Raw genomic sequence first — 19181 nt, 5'->3', positions numbered from 1 at the left:
TGGTTACACTCCCCCAGGCCCATCCCAATCTCTAGGCTTCTGCTTTGTCACTGCTCGGGGTGCAGGTGAGCACGTTCTGCTGGCTGGGGCTGTGCCCGAGGGGATGGTCATGCACGCACTGCTCCGGTTTAGAGCTGCGCAGCAGGGAGACAAACAAATTACAGACTGTTAATGACTCAGACAGGTGGTTCTGAGGAGCGGTTTGCTTGCAAAGGCCCAAAATATCACAGTTCCCTTGAAGGTGCACCTCTGGGGTGGAGATGGGTGACCGAATAAGCTTGTCCCCGCCTGATTAAGGTTTCCCAACCTGGGCTGGGGATGTGGCTCAGTGGTAGAGCATTCTCTTAGTCCGAGCAATACCCTGGGTTCAATCCCAGGCATGCATGCTTACTCTCTCTTGCCTTTGGTTAGCCAGCAACTTTGTTCTTTTAGGTTTTTTTTTTGGTACTGGGGATTGAACTCGGGACCTTGCGCTTTGGAGGCAGGTGCTGGAACCACTGAGCTAAATCCCCGGCCCTGTTCTTTTAGGGTTTTCAGACAAGAGTCTGGGTGTCTAGCTCAGGCTGGCCTTGAACTAATGGCAATTCTCCTGCCTCAGCCTTCCTGAGTGCTGGGATCACAGGGGTGCACCACCACACCCGCCTAGCAGGCAACTTGTTTTTTTGTACTGGGGATTGAACTCAGGACCTTTCGATTGTGAGGCAGGTGCAGTGCCACTGAGCTAAATCCCTGGTCCAACAAGCAACTTTAAAAATTTTTTTATTTTAACAAGCAATTTTTTGACAATTTAGATCTCCATATAATTTTTTTCTTTCTGCACTGGAGGGGAATTAAACCCTGGACCTTTGCACTGAGCTACATCCACCACCCCTCTCCACCCCCTGCCTACAGCTATTGTTACTTATTTTTAAACGGAATTAAATTTTGAGACAGTTCTCGAAATGCAGTTCAGACTGGCCTTGAATTTGCAGCGACCCTCCTGCCTCAGCCTCTGGGGTCTGGGATTACAGGTGTGCACTGCCACGCTCGGCTCCACCTTATAATGACTGCTCTAACGAATCTTTACCCCTTTCCTGTTTCAGCGGTCTACGCTACCTGCTTTTCCTCCCTTTTGCTCTCAGCCCTCTCCCGTCCATCCTTCCTAGTTTACAACCCACTCGTCTCCAATTTCAACCTGTGACTTGTCCCGTTCAACCAAAGGCTGCGGAATAGTCACACTAAATCTAGGTTCTTTAAACCGGAAATTTTCTTCTTGGCCCTGTCTGTCCTTTGTGTGCCTGAAACCCTTCTCCACACACTGTAGTGTGAATAACCCAAACCTCCCTACCATTTTCCTTTCATGCAAGTTGGCCCCCCTTCCACTTGTCTCAATCTTTTCCTGTTTCTCCCTAACACACCGGTCTTTTTTGCAGGAGGATGACTGGGAATTGGACTCAGTAGTGTTCTGCCACTGAGCTGCATCTTCACCCCGCCCCCTTTGAGACAGAGTCTGGCTCAATTGCTCCAGCCGACCTCTAATTTGTGATCCTCCTGTCTCAGCTTCCTAAATAGCTGAGATCTTATGTGTGAGCCCCCACTTCCAGCACTAAATAAAGTCTTCTGATGGCAAAGCTGCGGCTTATTCATCTGTTTATCCCACCTCTTGGTCGTGTTTGCTGAATTAACAGCACTAGCCCAAACGTGTGTGGATCGTTTCTATGCGTGTACCAGAACTTTCACTCTTTGGTGTTAACAATGAAAATGAATTTGGATCCAGTGCCTACTACATAACAGAGATACCTATTAACTCATTAAGTCTTCACAACACCTATGAGGTAGACACAAACTTTAACCAAGAGCTCACAGGTGAGAGACACTGAGACCCGGAGAGCGTAACCAGCTCAAGGTGACACGGCTAATCGTGCAGCCAGGAACTTATCAGGGAGTCGGTCTGGCCCTAGGGGCTCATGGGAACCACCGCCTTGGCCCTCTGCTCTGGAATGAGAATGTTCTCCCCGAGGGCTGCGCTATGGGCTCAGAACAGGAATGCGCTACCCGATCGAATCCCGTGAGGCCGGAAGCCTGCCACGGCACTGAGGAACCTGTCTGGCGCTTTTCCACGTTCCCACCTCAAATCCTACCGTCTCCCAAACGGCCTAGTGACACATCTTTTTCGTCCTGGGCACAGGCCCTGTCCCCCAGTCCCGATCCTGCACGTCCTTTGACGAATCTCGCCAAGTCATGGGCCTCGGGCACCGTCGCGACAGTGCGTGGAACCGGGCACTTTCTCCCTGCGGCGGGGACAGGGTGCGGGGTTGCGGGACTGCAGCTCGGCCTCATCGATGGCCCTTGCGAAGCGCTGCAGGGTCGGGGTCCGACGGCCCCGGCGCCGCTCTCCTCGGCGTTGACGGCGTGGCTGCGAGGTGTCCGGGTCCTCTGGGCGGGCGAGCGGGATTCGGCGGGGCCGCGGCGCTAGCTCCGGTGACCGCCCGTGGCCGTCCTTTCCAGCCACCCGGCGGGGGCGTCACCCGCCCCTCCATCCGTAGCCCGCGGGGCCCAGCCCCACCCGGCCCCGCCCGTTCGCAGAACGACCTCCGCTCCCGCCTCCCGCCCTCCCACAGTTGGGCCAAAGCCACAGCCGCTTCCGCCGCTTCCGCCGCTTCCGCCGCTTCCGCCGCACAAAGGCCGGGCCGCTTCACCGCACGCAGAGATCCGTCCGCGGCCTCCCCTTCCCGGCTTGGGCCGCCACCGCCTTCCGGTCCGGGGCCCCGCGCCCCCGCCGCGTCCCCCTCGGGACGCAGGACACAGCGGGGTGGCCCGCTTTCCAGGTGGGCAGCGTCGCGCAGCGCCCCCGCGGACGGACTACTTCGCGTCCCCCGAAGAGGGACTACTTCCGCCCACCCCCGCGGAGGCGGCGCGCGCAGGAGGCGCGCACGGCATGGCGGCGGCGGCGCGCGCCTGAGGTGAGGGGACGCCGGCCAGCTCAGGCCTCGGCGCGGCCTGCACGCCCCGCTCGCTCTCTCCCGCTCCCGCCCCCGCGCCCTGCCATGGCGGAGCCGTCGCCCGCCCGACGCCCGGTGCCCCTCATCGAGTCGGGTAAGCCCGGCCGCGCCGCCCCCGCCGCGGGCCCGTCGCGTCCCCGTCCCCATCCCCATCCTCGTCCCCACCCCATCCCCTCCGTCGGCCTTGACCCGCTTCTCCCCTTCCGCAGAGCTGTACTTCCTCATCGCCCGGTATCTATCGGCCGGCCCGTGCCGCAGAGCCGCCCAGGTGAGTGTCCCCGCGGGCGGGCGGGCGGGCAGGGGTCGGGCGGGCCGCAGCGCTGAGCGCGCGTCTCTCCGCAGGTGCTGGTGCAGGAGCTGGAGCAGTACCAGGTCAGTCCCGCGGCCCCGCGCGTCCCCGGCCCCCGGCCCCCGGCCCCCGGCCCGCGGTCACGCGTGCGTGTCGTGTCTTTCCAGCTGTTGCCGAAGAGGCTGGACTGGGAGGGCAACGAGCACAGCAGGAGCTACGAGGAATTGGTGAGCCCGGACGCGCCCCCGCGCGCCGCCCCTGCCCGCGCCCCTCGGCGAGCACGGTGCCCGGGACCCCCTCCCGCCCCGCCGCCCCCGAGGTTTCGTTTTGTGTGTGTGCTTGTGTTTTTTTTGTTTTGTTTTGTTTTTTTGGTGGCGTCTGGGTGTGTTTTGGCAGGAAACGGCCGGGGGGCGGCGCGGGGCGGAGATGGGGGCGCTGCTGCCGCGGCCGGGGTGGGGCTCCAGGTGCGGCCGCCAGCCACTCGGCGGGGCGCTCTCTTCACCGTCTGCCTCGGCCGCACTTGTAAGCCGCGCTCTGATTGGTCGCCTGGCTTCTAGCCCTCCCAGATCCTCCGACCACTTGTTCCTTAGGAATGAATAGTCGTGGGTCTCTAGGTGGCGAGCGCTGCTCCTGTTCAGCTTTTTTTTCCCCTTCTGATTTTGCTCAGCAGCGTGTTAAAAATGCTGCTGCTGCGTGAATGTGCCACTCCAGGGCTTTGGCTGTGCGACCGTACAGTGTTTGAATGCCTCACGGAGTTGCTTTGCCGACCGTACAGTGTTTGAATGCCTCACGGAGTTGCTTTGCTTTGATGAGTTATTCTCGATCTTGGGCGTGTAACTCACATAGGCTTTAAGTTGGCGAATTAGCTTTACTTGAGCAGTGTTAAAATGGGTTAATTTTCTTTTATGTGTTGTGAGCTTGTTTGTTGCTCTTACCTATAATTCAGTTTATCCACACTTATAACAGTTGCAGCAATTCGTTTGTCCTTAGTGAAATAAGGCATTTTCGCGGAAAGTTGTTTTTGTTTTGTTTTTGCTGCCGGGATCGAACTCAGGACCACGCGATTGCCAGGCAGGCGCTGTGCCACTGAGCTAAATCCCCGGCGCTCGTGGAAAGTATTTTTTCACAACTTAGGAATTCTTTTAACTGCCAGTCACATTCAGCGTCTTGTATAAGGAAAACAGAGAAGGCAGAAGTTCCTCGACGAACTTTTACCCGATTCTAAGACTAGTGGGTGAAAGGTGGTGGAATATTATCATTGTTTTAAATATACGAATCGGGATTTGTCGTTTTTTTTTTTTGAGGCACGGTCTCGCTATTAGTTCAGGCTGGCCTTGAACTCACTGTTTCCATCTCCAGCGATCCTCCTGCCTCAGTCTCCCGAATGTAGGGATTACAGGCTTGTGCCACCAAGCCTGGCTGTCATTTAGTATTAGCGTTTAAGTATTTGTTTAGTTTTACTGTGTGTGGGCCGCAGGGAGTCTAACTCCGCTTCAGGCCTGCTGGTGCTCTACCGCAGACACACCCCAGCCAAGCACATTAAGTTTAAAAGTAACAGGGAGAGTTAATATGTGCCTTGGTGTTTTTAAAAAAGTAAACATGAGGGCCGGGGATTTAGCTCAGTGGTGCAGCCGCCTGCCTTCCAAGCACAAGGTCCTGAGTTTGATCCCGGTACCAAAAAAAAAAAAAAGAAAAGTAAACAATATTTTCAGGAGCTTGAGTTCTAAAAATGGTGCATCGTGTTCATTTTAAGTCTGGTATTTTGAGATGCTGCTTTGGGGGGAGCAACCCTGGGAATAGAACCTAGAGGTCTCCCAGTAATAGGGAGTGTTGTACCGCTCCGCCATTGAGCTGCACTCCAGGCAAATACCACTGTACGATGGAGCACCTTCAGCCCAAGACTTTTTTTTTTCCTTAAAATATTAAGGCAACATTTAAAGGCCGTACTTTTATTCTTGTTCGTAATATAAAATAGTTTTATGGACCAGGCAGGGAAGTGTTGCTGAGGAGAAAATACCTTAACTTTTAATGAAAAAAAAGAATGAAAAACATAGGAAAAAGAAAAAAGGAAAATAACTTGAAACAACTGTGGTGGGGCCGGGGATTTAGCTCAGTGGTTCTGGTGTCTGCTTTGAAAGCGCAAGGTCCCGAGTTTGATCCCTGGTACCAAAAAAAAAAAGACATTAATGAAACAACTATGGTGTTATAACTGCTGGAAAGTTACCAAGTTACCTGTGAAATAAGTTTGAAAAGGAACATAAATGTTTTGGCTTTTGCTACTGGAATTGCTTGACACCCTCCCCAAAATATTCTGTTGAAAGTGATTGAAGTTCTCTGTCAGGTTTGACAGTTTGGGATGACGGATGTTACCTTTGTCTAGCTGAGGGGTGTTGTCTCTTCCTGGACTTCCTGCTACCTCCAGCCAGCCCATGCTTGCAGATGAGCCCTAGACAGAATGGCTCAGGGGCACATGGCTTCCAGACCTCAAACTGAGCCTCTTTTTTACAGTAATATATTAAGAAAAGAAGCACAACAAGTGTAATTTGTTGCACTTGCTGTATTTGATTTCAGCCTCAGCCTCCGAGTGCTGACATTAGAGGCATGCGCTGTCACGCCTGGTCTGGGCTTGAATTTGTGACCCTCCTGCCTCAGCCTTCCCAGAGTGCTGAGATTACAGGTGTGTGCCCCCATGACTGGTTTACTTGAGGTATTTAAATTATAAACTATCTGAAATTTTCAAACAGAAAATTGGAACATGAACCACCAGCTACCTGTTATTTAGCCTTAACAGTTAATCAAAGCATAGTGCATCTGTTACCTTTCCCCTAGTGTGTTATGAAGCAAGTTCCACGTAGCTGTTCACTTCATTGGTTAATATGCTTTTGTTTTGCTTTGTTTTGTGGTGGTACTGGGGATTGAATCCGGGGCTTCTCACTGAGCTATATCCAAAGCTCTTTAAATTTTGAAAGAGGGTCTCAACACATTGCCTAGGCTGGCCCTGAATTTGTGATCTTTCTTCTTTATCCTGCCAAGTAGCTGGGATTACAGAAATGTGCCACTGTGCCTGGCTTAGGCTGGCTCGCTCCCTTCCTTCCCCCCCGTCCCCCCTTCCCCCCTTCCCCCCTTCCCCCCTTCCCCCCTTCCCCCCTTCCCCCCTTCCCCCCTTCCCCCCTTCCCCCCTTCCCTCCTTCCTTCCTTTTTTAAAATTTTGAGAGGAGATGTCACCATGTAGCCTAGGCTGGCTTAGAACTCAAAATTTTCTCCTGCATGAGACTCTTCAGTGCTGGAAGTAAGGGAATGGGCTACCATGTCCAGTTCGTGTTGGAATATTTTAACGCAAATTCCAAACATTGTGTCCACTTCTTAATTCTTTACACTGCAGTTCTAGAAAGGAGGGTTTTTGCTGGGCATGTCCAAGGCTCTAGAACTGGGGGAGAGGAAAGACCATTTCTTAACCCACTGAGTGCATGTTTCAGAGTTCATATTTAGATTTTCTTGTTCTCCGAATGTCTTTTTACATTTAGAAACAGGGTCTCGCTAAGTTGTCCAGGCTGAGCTTGAATTTGTGATCTTCCAGCCTTGTCGTCCCAGGGTTCTGAGACTGGAGCCATATTAAATCTTTTCATCTATCTCTCTGTCTATGGCAGTATTAGGAACTGAGCCTAGGGCCTCACACATAATTGACACTATTGCTCTACTATTGCTCTATTATTGAACTACATCCCTATCCCTTTTAAAATTTTTTATCTTGATACAAGGTCTTGACCAGTTGCTCAGGCTGGCCTTCAATTTGTGATCCTCCTGCCTTAGGAGTAGCCTGAATTGTTGGGATGCACCATCACCAGGTTCTTTTTATCTTAATTTTTTTCTTTTCTTGACACTGATTTATTGAAGAGACATTGGTCATATTTTGGATTTGTCTGATTGTTTTTCATTGTTAACTGCTCCTTTTTCTCAGAGGTTCTCATTTTTTGGTTAGAATCCCCCAGGGAGCTTTATGTGCTCTAGGTGCCACTGTCTTTGTGGGGGACTGGGCAGCAGTATTTCAGTAAAGCTTTTCAGGCGCTTCTAGCAGAATTGTGTACAGAACCACAGTTTATCTTAGGTTTATGACCATACTCTTTCTCCAACCTGTATTTGGGAGCAACCTATATTTGGTACTTAGGCTTCTAGGAGAATTGAAAGTAGGAACCTCTTAATACCTAACCCTGCATTAATGCATGGTGTTTGTTGAAACATTCATGATATGTAACAAGTGAAGAGAGAGGAAGGAATAGAACTATTCTGCCAGGCATATGAGGATTTGTAAAGAGTAGGTTTGTAAAGGAGGAGGTTATTAGAAAAAGGGAAGGAGCCCCCCTCACCCCAGGGAGGTGGGGATTGAGGTTCTTTTCCCCCATATATATATATTTTTTAGTGCGTAATAAGAGATTTAGAGCTTTGAGCTACATGATTTGTTCTTATAGGCCAGTCTCTTACTTAGCTAAAAAAAGAAAACAGCCAACAAAGAAAACAAAAAGAAGCAGATCATCTTTACATTGTAGTGTATCATTGGAGGATTCATTGTCATTAAGATTTTTTTGAGTAATTGAGTTGGACTTTTGTGTGAGGAATAGATTTAGAAAAGTTACTTGTGCTGGATGTGGTGCTGTACATCTGTAATCCCAGCACTTGGGAGGCCGAGGCAGGAGGATCTATGCAAATTTGAGGCCAGCCTAAGCTATATATTCAAGTTCAGCCTGAACTACATTGTGAAACCCCGTCTCAAAAAATACAAAACAAAATCACATCCCCTGGTGTCTTGTTGGTGCTTGAGATGCTTTTTGAAGTTATATGGAAAAATGTTTAAGTGCTTTTCAGTTTTGTTTTGGTTGAATTCTACTGTATTTGAATATTATTGTAGTTTTTTACCCCTTGCATTGTTCTTCTTTGAATGGTTTTAATTTTCCATGTGAGCGTGTGTGTGTGTGTGTGTGTGTGTGTGAAAACAAAACAAAGATGAGTTACTTGTGTTGAAGTCAGTGTTTAGCTTATTAGAGTTGTCATTTCTCTTAAACCTTCAATTAGAAATTTTATTTTACAAAAGTACAGTAGAGAAGCAGGTGTCGCTTTTTAAATTTGTAACTAAGATCTTAAAATGTATAATTCCTCTTACACACTTAATCTTACACATAGATACTAAACCAAATTGAAGTAAACTTAAGACAAATCTAAGTGTGTTTTTTTCTGAGGATTTAACTCCTGTAAATATAATATTTCAAATTTATTGTAAATTTTTTACTATGTTAAACATAAAAATCATTTGAGGATTACAAAACTTGTCACTATATCAGAATAGACATGATTTGTGTGTGTGTGTGTCTGTGCTTTTTTTTTTTACTTCACTTTTGCTTATTTGCCAGCTTTCTTGTGTTATGAGTGAACATCGTAGTCAAAGCTGGAACATTGTCCCCGTCTCGAATACTGTAGGGCTGGGAGTCAGGTGCTAGTGATAGGTGGTAATCGGCCAAGACTTGGGTCTGGGTGCTGCCAGATACTCTTCTACTTGAGGCTCAGATTGAATATTTTTTGTGGTAAAGCCTCTTATTTATTTTTATTTTATTTCATTTTTTGTTATTTTGGAACAAGGTCTCACTGTGTAGTTCAGGCTGGGGGAACTCACTGTGTAGTCCAGGCTGGCCTACAACTCTTGGCAATCCTGCCTCAACCTCCTGAATGCTGGGATTATAGGTGTGTGCTCCCATGCTATTACCTATTTAAAATAAAAGTTTTTTTATGTTTCTCTTCCTCACCAGTACTATAACTCATGCTGTTACTGTTTTACTTTCATTGTGGGATTCTAAAGACCCTTTTATCCTGAGTGTGGTTAATTTCTTTCATCTGTGAAGTCTGTGTTCCTTTTGTAGTTGATTGTAGAGATCTGTCATTCGGAATCATTTCACTGATAATCTGCAGAAGACTAATCATGGCAGTGTGATGAGAAGTGGAAGTCTAGCAGTAATCCTCCTGCCTCAGTCTCCCAGGCAGCAGATTACTTAGTCTTGGCACCAGTTTCTTGACCTGTGTGACAGAAATAGTGATAACTGTATCAACAAGTTACTGTGAACATGAAGAAAAAGGCTTCACAGTGTACCTGCAGTACTAACCAGTGGTAGTAGTAACGTGGCTGATAGAAGAGTGAGAGATACTTGGTTGGCTTTTCCTTTGTAGGGTCCTCCATTATGGGGGGGCTGGTCCCGAATGAGTGGTGCAGTGGTGCTGCTGTCTGGGAGTCCCCTGGTCTGCCTGTGCTGTGTGGACAGCGCTGGAGTTACTTGCTGCAGTCTCTCTCATCTCCACAGTCACCTGTATCTAAGGGATAAGAGTCCCTTGACTTCTCTTTCCTTTCAGGTCACCTGTATCTTTGTGGATTTTTGCAATTTGTTTTCCCGATTTCTGAGAAAGATTTGTTAAAATTTCCAACTATGGATTGTGGACTTGTGTCATTTTTTCTTGTTATTTTGAATTTTGTTATTAGGCACATAACAAATTTAGTGGACTCTTGTTTTTAAAATTAGGAAATGCCTCTGCTTGCCTTGAGGTCTGCTTTGCCTCACATTATCATACCACTTTTTTTTTTTTTTTTGAGGAACTGGATTGAACCTAGTATCTTTACCCAGAGCTACATCTCCAGCTCTTCTCTTACTATTTTTGAGAGGGGTTCTCATCTTCTCACTGATTTGACCAGGCTGGCCAGAACTTGGGATCCTTGTGCCTCAGCCCCTTGTGCTTAGCCATGGCATAGTAATACACATATTTTTTTGCCCTTTCACTTTCGTTCTTGCCATGTTCTCGTATTTAATGTTTCTCATAAACAGCATGTATGGATTTAGCTCAGTGGTTCTGCCGCCTGCCTTGCAAGCACAAGGTCCCGAGTTTGATCCCCGGTACCCCCCCCCCCCCAAACCAGGAAAATAAAAAGCATGTAGTTTTACTATGCATTTCTCAGGTATGTTTAGGTCAGATTTATTTATTTATTTATAGATGTATGTATGTTACCGGGGATCAAACTCAGGTCCTTGGACTTTTGAAGTAGGCGTGGTGCCACTGAGCTAAATTCCTGGCCCCTTAGGTCAGTTATATTTAATGTACTTAATTGCATTTGTCTATTAATTATCTCATTCCTTTTTTAAATGGACATAACTATACATATTCAGTGGGGTACAGTGTGGTATTTCGACACAAATACAATATTCAGTGATCAAATCACTGGATTTATACTTTTTTTGGGCATGTTGTGAACTATTTATTATTTACTTATTTTTTGTGGTGCTAGGAATTGAACCCAAGGCCTCGTGTCAGAAGCGCTCTACCAAGCTCTACCCCAGACCTTTTTCCCCCCAGACCTTTTTAAAATTTGAGACAGTCAGGCTGAGGATTTAGCTCAGTGGTTATACCACCAGCTCTGCAAGTGCAAGGACCAGAGTTCGATCCCCGGTACCAAAAAAAAAAAAGAAATTAAAATTTGAGACAGTCTTGGCAAGTTGTCAGTTGGCCTTGAACTCTTGATCTTCCTGCCTCAGCCTCCAGAGTATCTGGGATTGCTGGTATGTGCGGCCATACCTGCCTACTGTTTATTTCTTTTCTCTCACTTTCTTTTGGTTTAGTCAAATAATATTTTTATTCTTTTGTATTTTTTTTTAGTTATATATCCTTTTATTCTTTTTTTTTTTGGTACCGGGGATCGAACTTGGGACCTTGGCGCTTGCGCTTGTGAGGCAGGCGCCGGAACCACTGAGCTACATCCCTGGCCCTCCTTTTATTCTTTTAGTGGTTTTCCCGGAGATTGCAGTATGCCTTAGTTCTTTCCTACTTCCCAGATAAATGAAGTCAAAACTTTTAGTTGTCACTTTTTTGCCTTTTGTGCTGTTAATCACCTTTTACTTTTGTCTGTATGATAAATTTGTCAGGATATTATTGGTGCTGTTGTAAAGTTAATGTGCCTTTGCTTACCTATATACCTTTTCTGGTATTTTGAATTCTTGAAGTTCTGTAGGTTTTATTGCTGATAAATTTTCTTTAGTTTCCAGAACTTGTTTTAATATTCCTTTTAATGAAGATTTATTGATAAAAATGACCAGTTTTAAATAAAATTTTGGTTTGAAAACATTTACTTGGCTTTTTTATAAAATGATACTTTTTTTTTAGCCAGATGTGTTGGTGCTTGACTGTATTCCCAGCTACTGAGGATGCGGAAGCAGGAGGGTCTTAAGTTTGGAGGCAGCGTGGGCAACTTAATGAGTCCCTGTCTCAAAATTAAAAAGAAAAACACAATCAGGTGGGGGTGTGGCTCAGTGCCAGAGCACCCTGGATTTCCTGAGTTTAGTTTTCAGTACTGCAAAACAGGCAAACTTCTGCTAGTGATGGGATTGTGGTGTATTTTGGTGTGCGTGTATAATGGTTGTAATGATATAATGTGTATGTAACATTTGTGGGTATATACAATATGTGTGTATCTCATTCAGATTAATTAAAGATGTCCAACAGTCTTATAGTTTCCTTGATTTTGGAGATTCATATGTAGCAGTGTTACTACTACTCCTTTGAAGATGAGATTTTTTTTCATCTGGTTGCTTTATGCGGTTTTCATTTTGGGACTGGGGATAGAACTCAGTGGTTGAGTGCTTGCCTGGCATGTGCAAGGCCCTAGATTTGATCCCCGACCACCAAAAATATTGTATTATTGTGCTTTAGTGTGATGTGCTATAGTCATTATTTGTGCCGCATAATGAATTATTCCAGTATTTAGTGGTTTAAAGCACAGATTATGATTATCTCCTCAAGGGTCCAGACACAGCTTGGTGGACCTTCTCTCTCAGGATTGCAGACAGACTGTTGGCCCAAGGCAGGGGAAAGACCACTGGGGAAAGATCAGGCTCCATGGTCAGAGTGTTTGGTAGTATTTGTTTCTGGAGGTCTGTGGGGTTGAGATATTCAGTTCCTTCAGTTCCTCCCCATGTTGGTCTCTCCAGTATGGCACCTTAAGACATCAAAAGATCAAAAGGCGCTAAGGAGCTGAGCACGGTGGTGCACATCTGTGAAGCACTCTTGGGAGGCTGAGGCAGGAGGATCACAAATTTGAGCTCAGCCTGGGCAGCTTAGTGACTTAGCAAGTCCCTATCTCTGTATAAAAAATACACAAGAGGGCTGGGATGTGTCAAGACTCTGGGTTTAATATCCAGTACCTCCCGCCCCCAAAGGCATGGTACACTTGTAGTCCCAGCTACGCAGGAAGAGTTCTGTAAATGTTTTGTAACTGGGATGTAACCAGATCTCTCACGTGTAATTAGTCTCAAGTAGAAAGGACAGAGGAGGCCAGAAGAAATAGTGTGAAGGTACAGTGACTGGGGATGTTCCAGCACCTTGGCCATGTCTAGCCCTGCTTCTGTTGAGCCAGAGGTCACATACACTGCGTGTGGACGTAGCTGGCACTTTGTCAGAGGAGCAGAGGCCCTGGTGATGCACTGACACCTGGGAATGGCTGTTAGTGTGGGTTGAACCAATCTAATTCATTGCTAAGGTCTGTGGCTTGGTTGGATTCAGTTCATCACTGACTTGACACGTTCTGAAGATAATTTCAAGAGTTTCCCTCCAAGCAGAGTTTGGGATTTGGCTCCGGTGAAATCCCTGGTAAGTCTGTGCTTTGTAGTGAAGTTGTCCTTTTAAAGCCTCGCTTGGGCAGCACATGTGCTAAAGCCTTTGCAGATCTTGCTCTGTTTATATCCAGCCACTAGCCTTTGGGTTTGTGCTGCAGTTCTGCCCCCGGGTGCCTTTGCCTCCTGCCCTGTTCCCTCTCACCAGCCTGTGTGAGGCCCTAGCAGTGCCCTTGGAATGGGGGTTTCTCCCTGAGCTGCCCTGCTGGGGTTCTTGGCCCTGTGGGAGAGAATTGGGGTGAATGTAGACTCACTTAGGACTTTTCTTCCCTGTATTCTTTTGTTTTGTTTTATTTTTGTAGTGGTATAGGAGATTGAGTCCAGTGCCTTCCATCCTAGCATGAGTCCATGCTAGTCAAGTGCTATGCTACTTCATAACTAGCCCCCTTTTTTTTTCTTTTTTGGTACCGGGGATTGAACTCGGGACCTTGCGCTTTTGGGGCAGGTGGTGGAACCACTGAGCTAAATACCCGGCCCAAGATTTTTTTTTTTCTTTTTTGGTACCGGGGATCGAACTTGGGTCCTTGCGCTTGCGCAGCAGGCGGCAAAACCACTGAGCTAAATCCCCAGCCCCCCAAGATTTTTTTTAACAGTTAAATTTTGTTTTTTGAGACCGGGTCCCGCTATGTAGGCCAGCATGGCCTCAAATTCACTGTGTAGGCCAGGCTGACCTTGAATTCTCCATGACAACCTGCCTTAGCCTCCTGAATGCTGGGATTATAGGCATACACCACCATGTATGGATAAATTGTTTCTTTTGGTACTGGGGACCAAACTCAGGACCTTGCACTTGCCCGGCAGGTGTGGTGCCACTCAGCTAAATCCCCAGCCAATAAATTGTTTTTTGAGGCTGAATCTCACTAAGTTGCTCAGATTGGCCTGGACTTAGGATCCTTCTGCCTCAGCCTCTTCAGTAGCCTGGGTTACAGACAGGCACCAGCATTTTTACGTTTTTTTTTTTTTGTTTGTTTTTTTGTTTTAACTGTGTGCTGGGGATGGAACCTCGAGTCTGATGCATGGTAACAAGCCTCTACCCTCCTCAGGATTCCATCTGCGCAGTCGTGCCAGCCCACAGGTTAAGGCTGTTAAGGTTGTTTAAAGTTTGTCATGTTTTTCCTTATTCTTACCTGAGGCATATCCCCAGCCTGTGAATGGTTACTTTTAACTTAAAATTGTGTGGGACACAAATGTCTTATGTTTACCTGTAGAATTGTCTACTATTTGTGCATGACACTAGTAGGCTGTCAGTATTTATTAAAAGAATTAAGGTTTAATGCTTAGTATAGTATATTTTTGTTAATTTTTTTGTGGTACTGGGCGATGAGGGCCTTTACACTGAACTACATCCCTGGCCCCTTCACTTTATATTTTGAGACAACGTCTTGCTAAATTGCATGACCTGGTCTCAAACTTGTGGCCCTCCTGCATTGGGCTCCCGGAGTGCTGGAATTAAATGGTTGTTCAATGATGTCTTGCTTGATCTTTGATGTATTATAATCTTCCTGAAAGATGTATGCTTCATTTGCAGGACAATTAAAACGCTTTTTAGTACTGATACCTATGAGATAAGTGGAAGCTGCATTTCTCCTTTTTCTTTTTTAAGGGAATTTCTCCTTTTTTTAAGCTCCATAATGCAAGGAATTTATTAGGATCATACAGAGGTAGAAGTTAGGATCATACAGAGCTTACTGTCTCTTGATTTATGTAGAGATGAGGAAGTTGCATTTTGATTGCCACAGTCTTACGTTAAATTTCTGTAACTATAGCAGTACAGGATGAATTATGCAGTGTCAGCTTTAGATTTTTGGGTGAGGCTTTTAGTATTAATAATGGAGTTAGTGAAGGAAATTTCAGTGTGAAATTAATTGCTTAGAAACTTTTCTATTTTTATTTTATTAGTACATTTTAGATATACATAATGATAACATTCATCATAGGGAATTTGTACTTATACGTGATATATCTTGCTTTTCTTTCTTCTCCTTTCCCTCCCCTCCAACCCCTCTTCCCCTCCTCATTTACAAAAGCTTTGTTTCCATTTTTTCCTTCTATTCTCTTTTTTTTTCTTGTCCCCCCTCCCTTGTTCCTCTTCTCATTTGAACATTTTCTTCCCATTTCCCAATATCTGTTATACATCTTGGTCATTATTTACACTTTGTTTCTCATACCAGAGAAACGATGAGGTCTTTAAACATTTATGTCCGATTTATTTCACTTAAGAGTATTGTCTCAAGGTGCATCCATTTAGCTAGAAATGTCTCAAGTGTATCCTTTTTTATGGCTGAGTAGTACTCCATTGTATAAAAAACCAAAACTTGGGACCCGGGATTTAGCTCGGTGGTTTCATCGCCTGCTGTGCAAGCACAAGGACCCGAGTTCAATCCCCGGTACCAAAAAAAAAAAAAGCCTACCATTTTTATCCATCAGTTGATGGGGAATTGGGCTGTTTCCAAGGTTTAGCATTACAAACTGCTGCTATAAACATGGGTGTGGATATATCACTGTGGTATAATGCTTTTAATTCTTTCAGGACGATACCAAGGAGGAGAATAGCTGGGTCAAATGGAACCTTTACTTTTAGTTCTTTGAGGAATCTCCACACTGATTTCCACAGTGGTTATACCAGTCTACACTCCCACCGACAGTGGAGAAGGGTTCCTTTTTCCCCACAACCCCATCAGCATTTGTTACTGGTTGATTTCTTGTTAACAGCCATTCTTTTTGGAGTGAGATGGAAGCCCAGCCTTTTTTTAATTTGCATTGCTTCAATGACCAGTGATACTGAGCATTTTTTTCATATGTTTATTTGCTGTTTGTACTTCTCCATCTGAGAAATGTCTGTTCATTTCTGATGCCCATTTTTGGATTGGGTCTTTAAATTTGGGGGTCAGATTTAGTGTTTTCTGTTTCAATTTTAGGTCTTTGACTCATTTGGATTTTAGTTTAGTGCCTGGTGAAACATAGAGGTCTAGTTTTAATCTTTGGCATGTGGAAAGCCAATTTTTCCAGCACCATTTATTAAAGAGGCTTTTTTCTAGTGAAGATGTTTGGCTCCTTTGTCAAAAATGAGGTGGCTGAGTGTGTCTGGAGTTGTTTCTGCATTTTCTAACCTGTTCCATTGATCCTTGGGTCTGTTTTTTGCCAGTACCATGCTGTTTTTATCACAGTAGCTTTGTAGTATAATTTTAAGTCAGGATTGTGGTGTCCCCTGCCTTGCCTTTGTTGCTCAGAATTGCTTTTGCTATTCTGCGTCTCTTCTGGCTCCAAATGAATTTTCTCTAATTCTGTGAGATATGCTGTTGGAATTTTGATTGGTGTTGCATTGAATCTGTTTTTTTTTTGTACCAGGGATCGAACTTAGGACCTTGCGCTTGCAAGGCAGGTGATAGAACCACTGAGCTAAATCTACCCTGCCCTGCTCCTTTTTTTTTTTTTTTGATTTTGGAAGTATGGCCATTTTTGCTATATTGGTTCTTTTCTACCCAAGAACAAGGGTTATCTTTCCTTTGTTTTGGATTTTTGAGACAGGGTCTCAGTATGTAGCTCAGGCTGGGCTCGAACTGAAGAGATCACTCATGCTCTAGCCTCCTGAGTGCTGGGATAACAGGCGTGTGCCACCATACCTAGTGCTTCCATTTTTCTAATATCCTCTTTTTTTTTGGTATGGGGAATCAAACTTGGGTCCTTGAGCTTGTGAGGCAGTTGGCGGAACCACTGAGCTAAATCCCTGGCCCTGTGATAGCCTCTTTGATCTCCTTTTTCAGGCTAGTGTAGTTTTTAGTGTAGGGATCTTTTATTTCCTTCATTAGATTGATTCCTAGGTATTTCATTTTTTAAAATGCTATTGAAAGGTGTTGTTTCCCTAATTTCTCTCTCAGTGAGTTTGTTATTCCTGTACAGGAAGGCTGTTCGTTTTTCAGTGTTGACTTTGTATCCAGCCATGCTACTGAATTTGCTTATTAAAACTAGTAGTCTGTTGGTGAAGTGTTTGGGGTCTTCTATGTAGAGCATCATGTCATCCACAAATAATCATAATTTACCTTCTTCCTTTCCCATCCTTCTTTTCTTTCTCCTGTCTAATGGCTCTGGCTAATGTTTCCAGAACTATATTGAATAAGAGTGGTGATAGTGGACATCTGTGTTACTTTTCTCTCGTTGTTGAGACAAAAATACCCAACATCCAGAATGAAAGGGGGGAAGGTTTATTTGGCTTAGAGTTTGTAGAGGTTTTAGTCCATAATCAGCTGGCTCCAAGGCAGGGTGGCAGAGGGGCAACAGTTCATAGCAGTGGAAGACAGCAAAAGCAGCGAGGGGTCTTCAGTGTCTTTCTGCCCTTTTTAACTCATTCAGACTACTTAGGGTGGGTAGCAGTCACACCCTTAATCCTAGTGCCCTCAGGCCCAGCATCACATGAATAAATCACATACTGTAGATTCAGGCACCTCTGAAAAAGCATGAGGCTTTGCGGGGACATCAAAACAAGCCCTAACATTCGGCTCCTGGCTTCCCAAAGACTCATGCACATACTTTTATGCAAAAAAGCATTTAGTCCATCTCCAAGAGTTGCCAAAGTCCTGACAGTTTCAGAACTGCTGAAAAGTCCAAGTCCAAAGCCTCCCCTGAGATGAAAGGCAAACTCGTAGCTGCAAGCCCCTGTACCAATGAAAAGAAAGTTAAACACTTCCAACATTCAGTGGCAGAAGATAGACATTTCCACTCCAAAAGTTACAAACAGGGATACAAAGGAATGGGACCAAAACAAGTCCACAATCCAGCAGGGCAAACATTAAAGCTCAGTTCCCCTTCCAGCATCCCCAGCAATCTGTGGCAAGTTGTGAACTCCAAGGGGCTTGGGTGGCTCCACCCCTACAGCACTGCAGATGGTTGTAGCACCCACAGCTTCTCTCTTGGGCGGGTTCTGCTCCCTCCTTGCAGCTTTCCTCAGACGATCCATGTTCCTGGCTTCTCCAAACTTGTGGGGTCTCCACTGCACCTTTGGCTTGGCCCTCACAGCTTCATACATGGCCCCCTTGGCACACTGCCTGGCCTTCCAGGCCTTCTTCTGAAATCTGGGTGGAAGCCTTCCTGACCCCACAACGCTTGCATTCTTTTTTTTTTGGTACCAGGGATCGAACTCGGGACTTCCCGCTTGCAAGGCAGGCAGCAGAACCACTGAGCTAAATCCCCCGGCTCAACGCTTGCATTCTGTATGCGCTGAAAACCAGTGCCACATAGATGATGCCAAGGTCTGCTGCCAGCAGGAGCAATACCCAGATTTCCTTCTCTCTTGGCTGTGGGGGATCGAGTGCCTGAATCGCTGAGCACTCAGAACCTGATTCTGAGGAACACATTCTCTAGGCCAGCACATTTTGAGGCTACAAAGGCTGGAGTCCTGCTGCTTCTTGTGATGCCCTCAGGCCATCTTTTCTATTCTGTTGCTTTTCAGCAATCAAGATCTCCTCTTTTCTACCTTTGCAGGCTGCGACTTTACTGAAAGTTCCTTATTAGCCAAACTCAAAACATGTTAAATCATTCTGCTGAGCTTTTTGGCCTTCATTCCCAACATAGATCTGGCTAAAAGTCCCCAATAGCAGCCGTGCCACAGCCTCAACATTAGCCTGCCTTGAAATTTCTCTTGTGAGATTAATTACTCCACAACTCTTAATCTCAGTCTCAGGCAAAGTTTCTGGACAGGAGCAAAATGCAGACAATCTTTCTGCCAAGGCATAACACACATTGTTTGGAATCTCAAAAGCCAGTGCAGTCCTCCTTCCCAACAGAAACCCCTTGAGCCTGGTCTTTAATAGCTTTCTGGTCTTCTGAGCTCTGTCCAGAATCTCCCATACAGAACAGTCTAAGGTGTTCCAGCTCTACTGTTTTTGTTTTTCTTTCTGTACCAGGAATTGAACTCAGACCTTGTGCTTGCCAGGCAGGCACCACTGAGCTAATTCCCCAGCCCTTCAAGTATACTTTTTCAGCTGGCATTTCTGAATCTTTCCTAACACTTCCTCTTCCCACAAGGTAGTTCCAAAGCCTCTTGAACCACATGGGCAAGTAATGTCACAGCAACGACCCCACTTCTCTGGTACCAGATTTCTGTCGTAGTTACTTTTCTCTTGTTCCTGAGATGAAATACCCAACACTCAAAGTTAAATCAGCTGGCTCCAAGGCAGGGTGGCAGAGGGGCAACAGTCCATAGCAGTGGAAGACAGCAAAAGC

At 45.9% G+C, this 19181-nt stretch overlaps 1 protein-coding gene across 2 annotated transcripts in view; it reads left to right on the top strand.

Moving 5' to 3' along the window:
* The first annotated feature begins 2941 nt into the window (after positions 1-2941).
* Brwd1 (bromodomain and WD repeat domain containing 1) overlaps positions 2942-19181 on the top strand; it is a 148536-nt gene continuing 132296 nt past the window's right edge. For both annotated transcript variants that reach the window (XM_021256241.2, XM_004842365.4), the window contains exons 1-4: positions 2942-3075; positions 3191-3249; positions 3324-3353; positions 3438-3497. In XM_021256241.2, coding sequence (XP_021111900.2) covers positions 3027-3075; positions 3191-3249; positions 3324-3353; positions 3438-3497 — 198 coding nt within the window. In that variant the 5' untranslated portion in view covers positions 2942-3026. The remainder of the gene's footprint in view (positions 3076-3190; positions 3250-3323; positions 3354-3437; positions 3498-19181) is intronic.

Source organism: Heterocephalus glaber, unplaced genomic scaffold (genome assembly GCF_053883595.1).
Source record: "Heterocephalus glaber isolate CG9 unplaced genomic scaffold, H.glaber_assembly_v1.0 deba00000122, whole genome shotgun sequence".
In the NCBI taxonomy this organism is placed as follows: Eukaryota; Metazoa; Chordata; class Mammalia; order Rodentia; family Bathyergidae; genus Heterocephalus; species Heterocephalus glaber.
The sequence above is the reverse complement of the archived record's forward strand: the minus strand, read 5'-3'. Positions and strand labels throughout refer to the sequence as shown.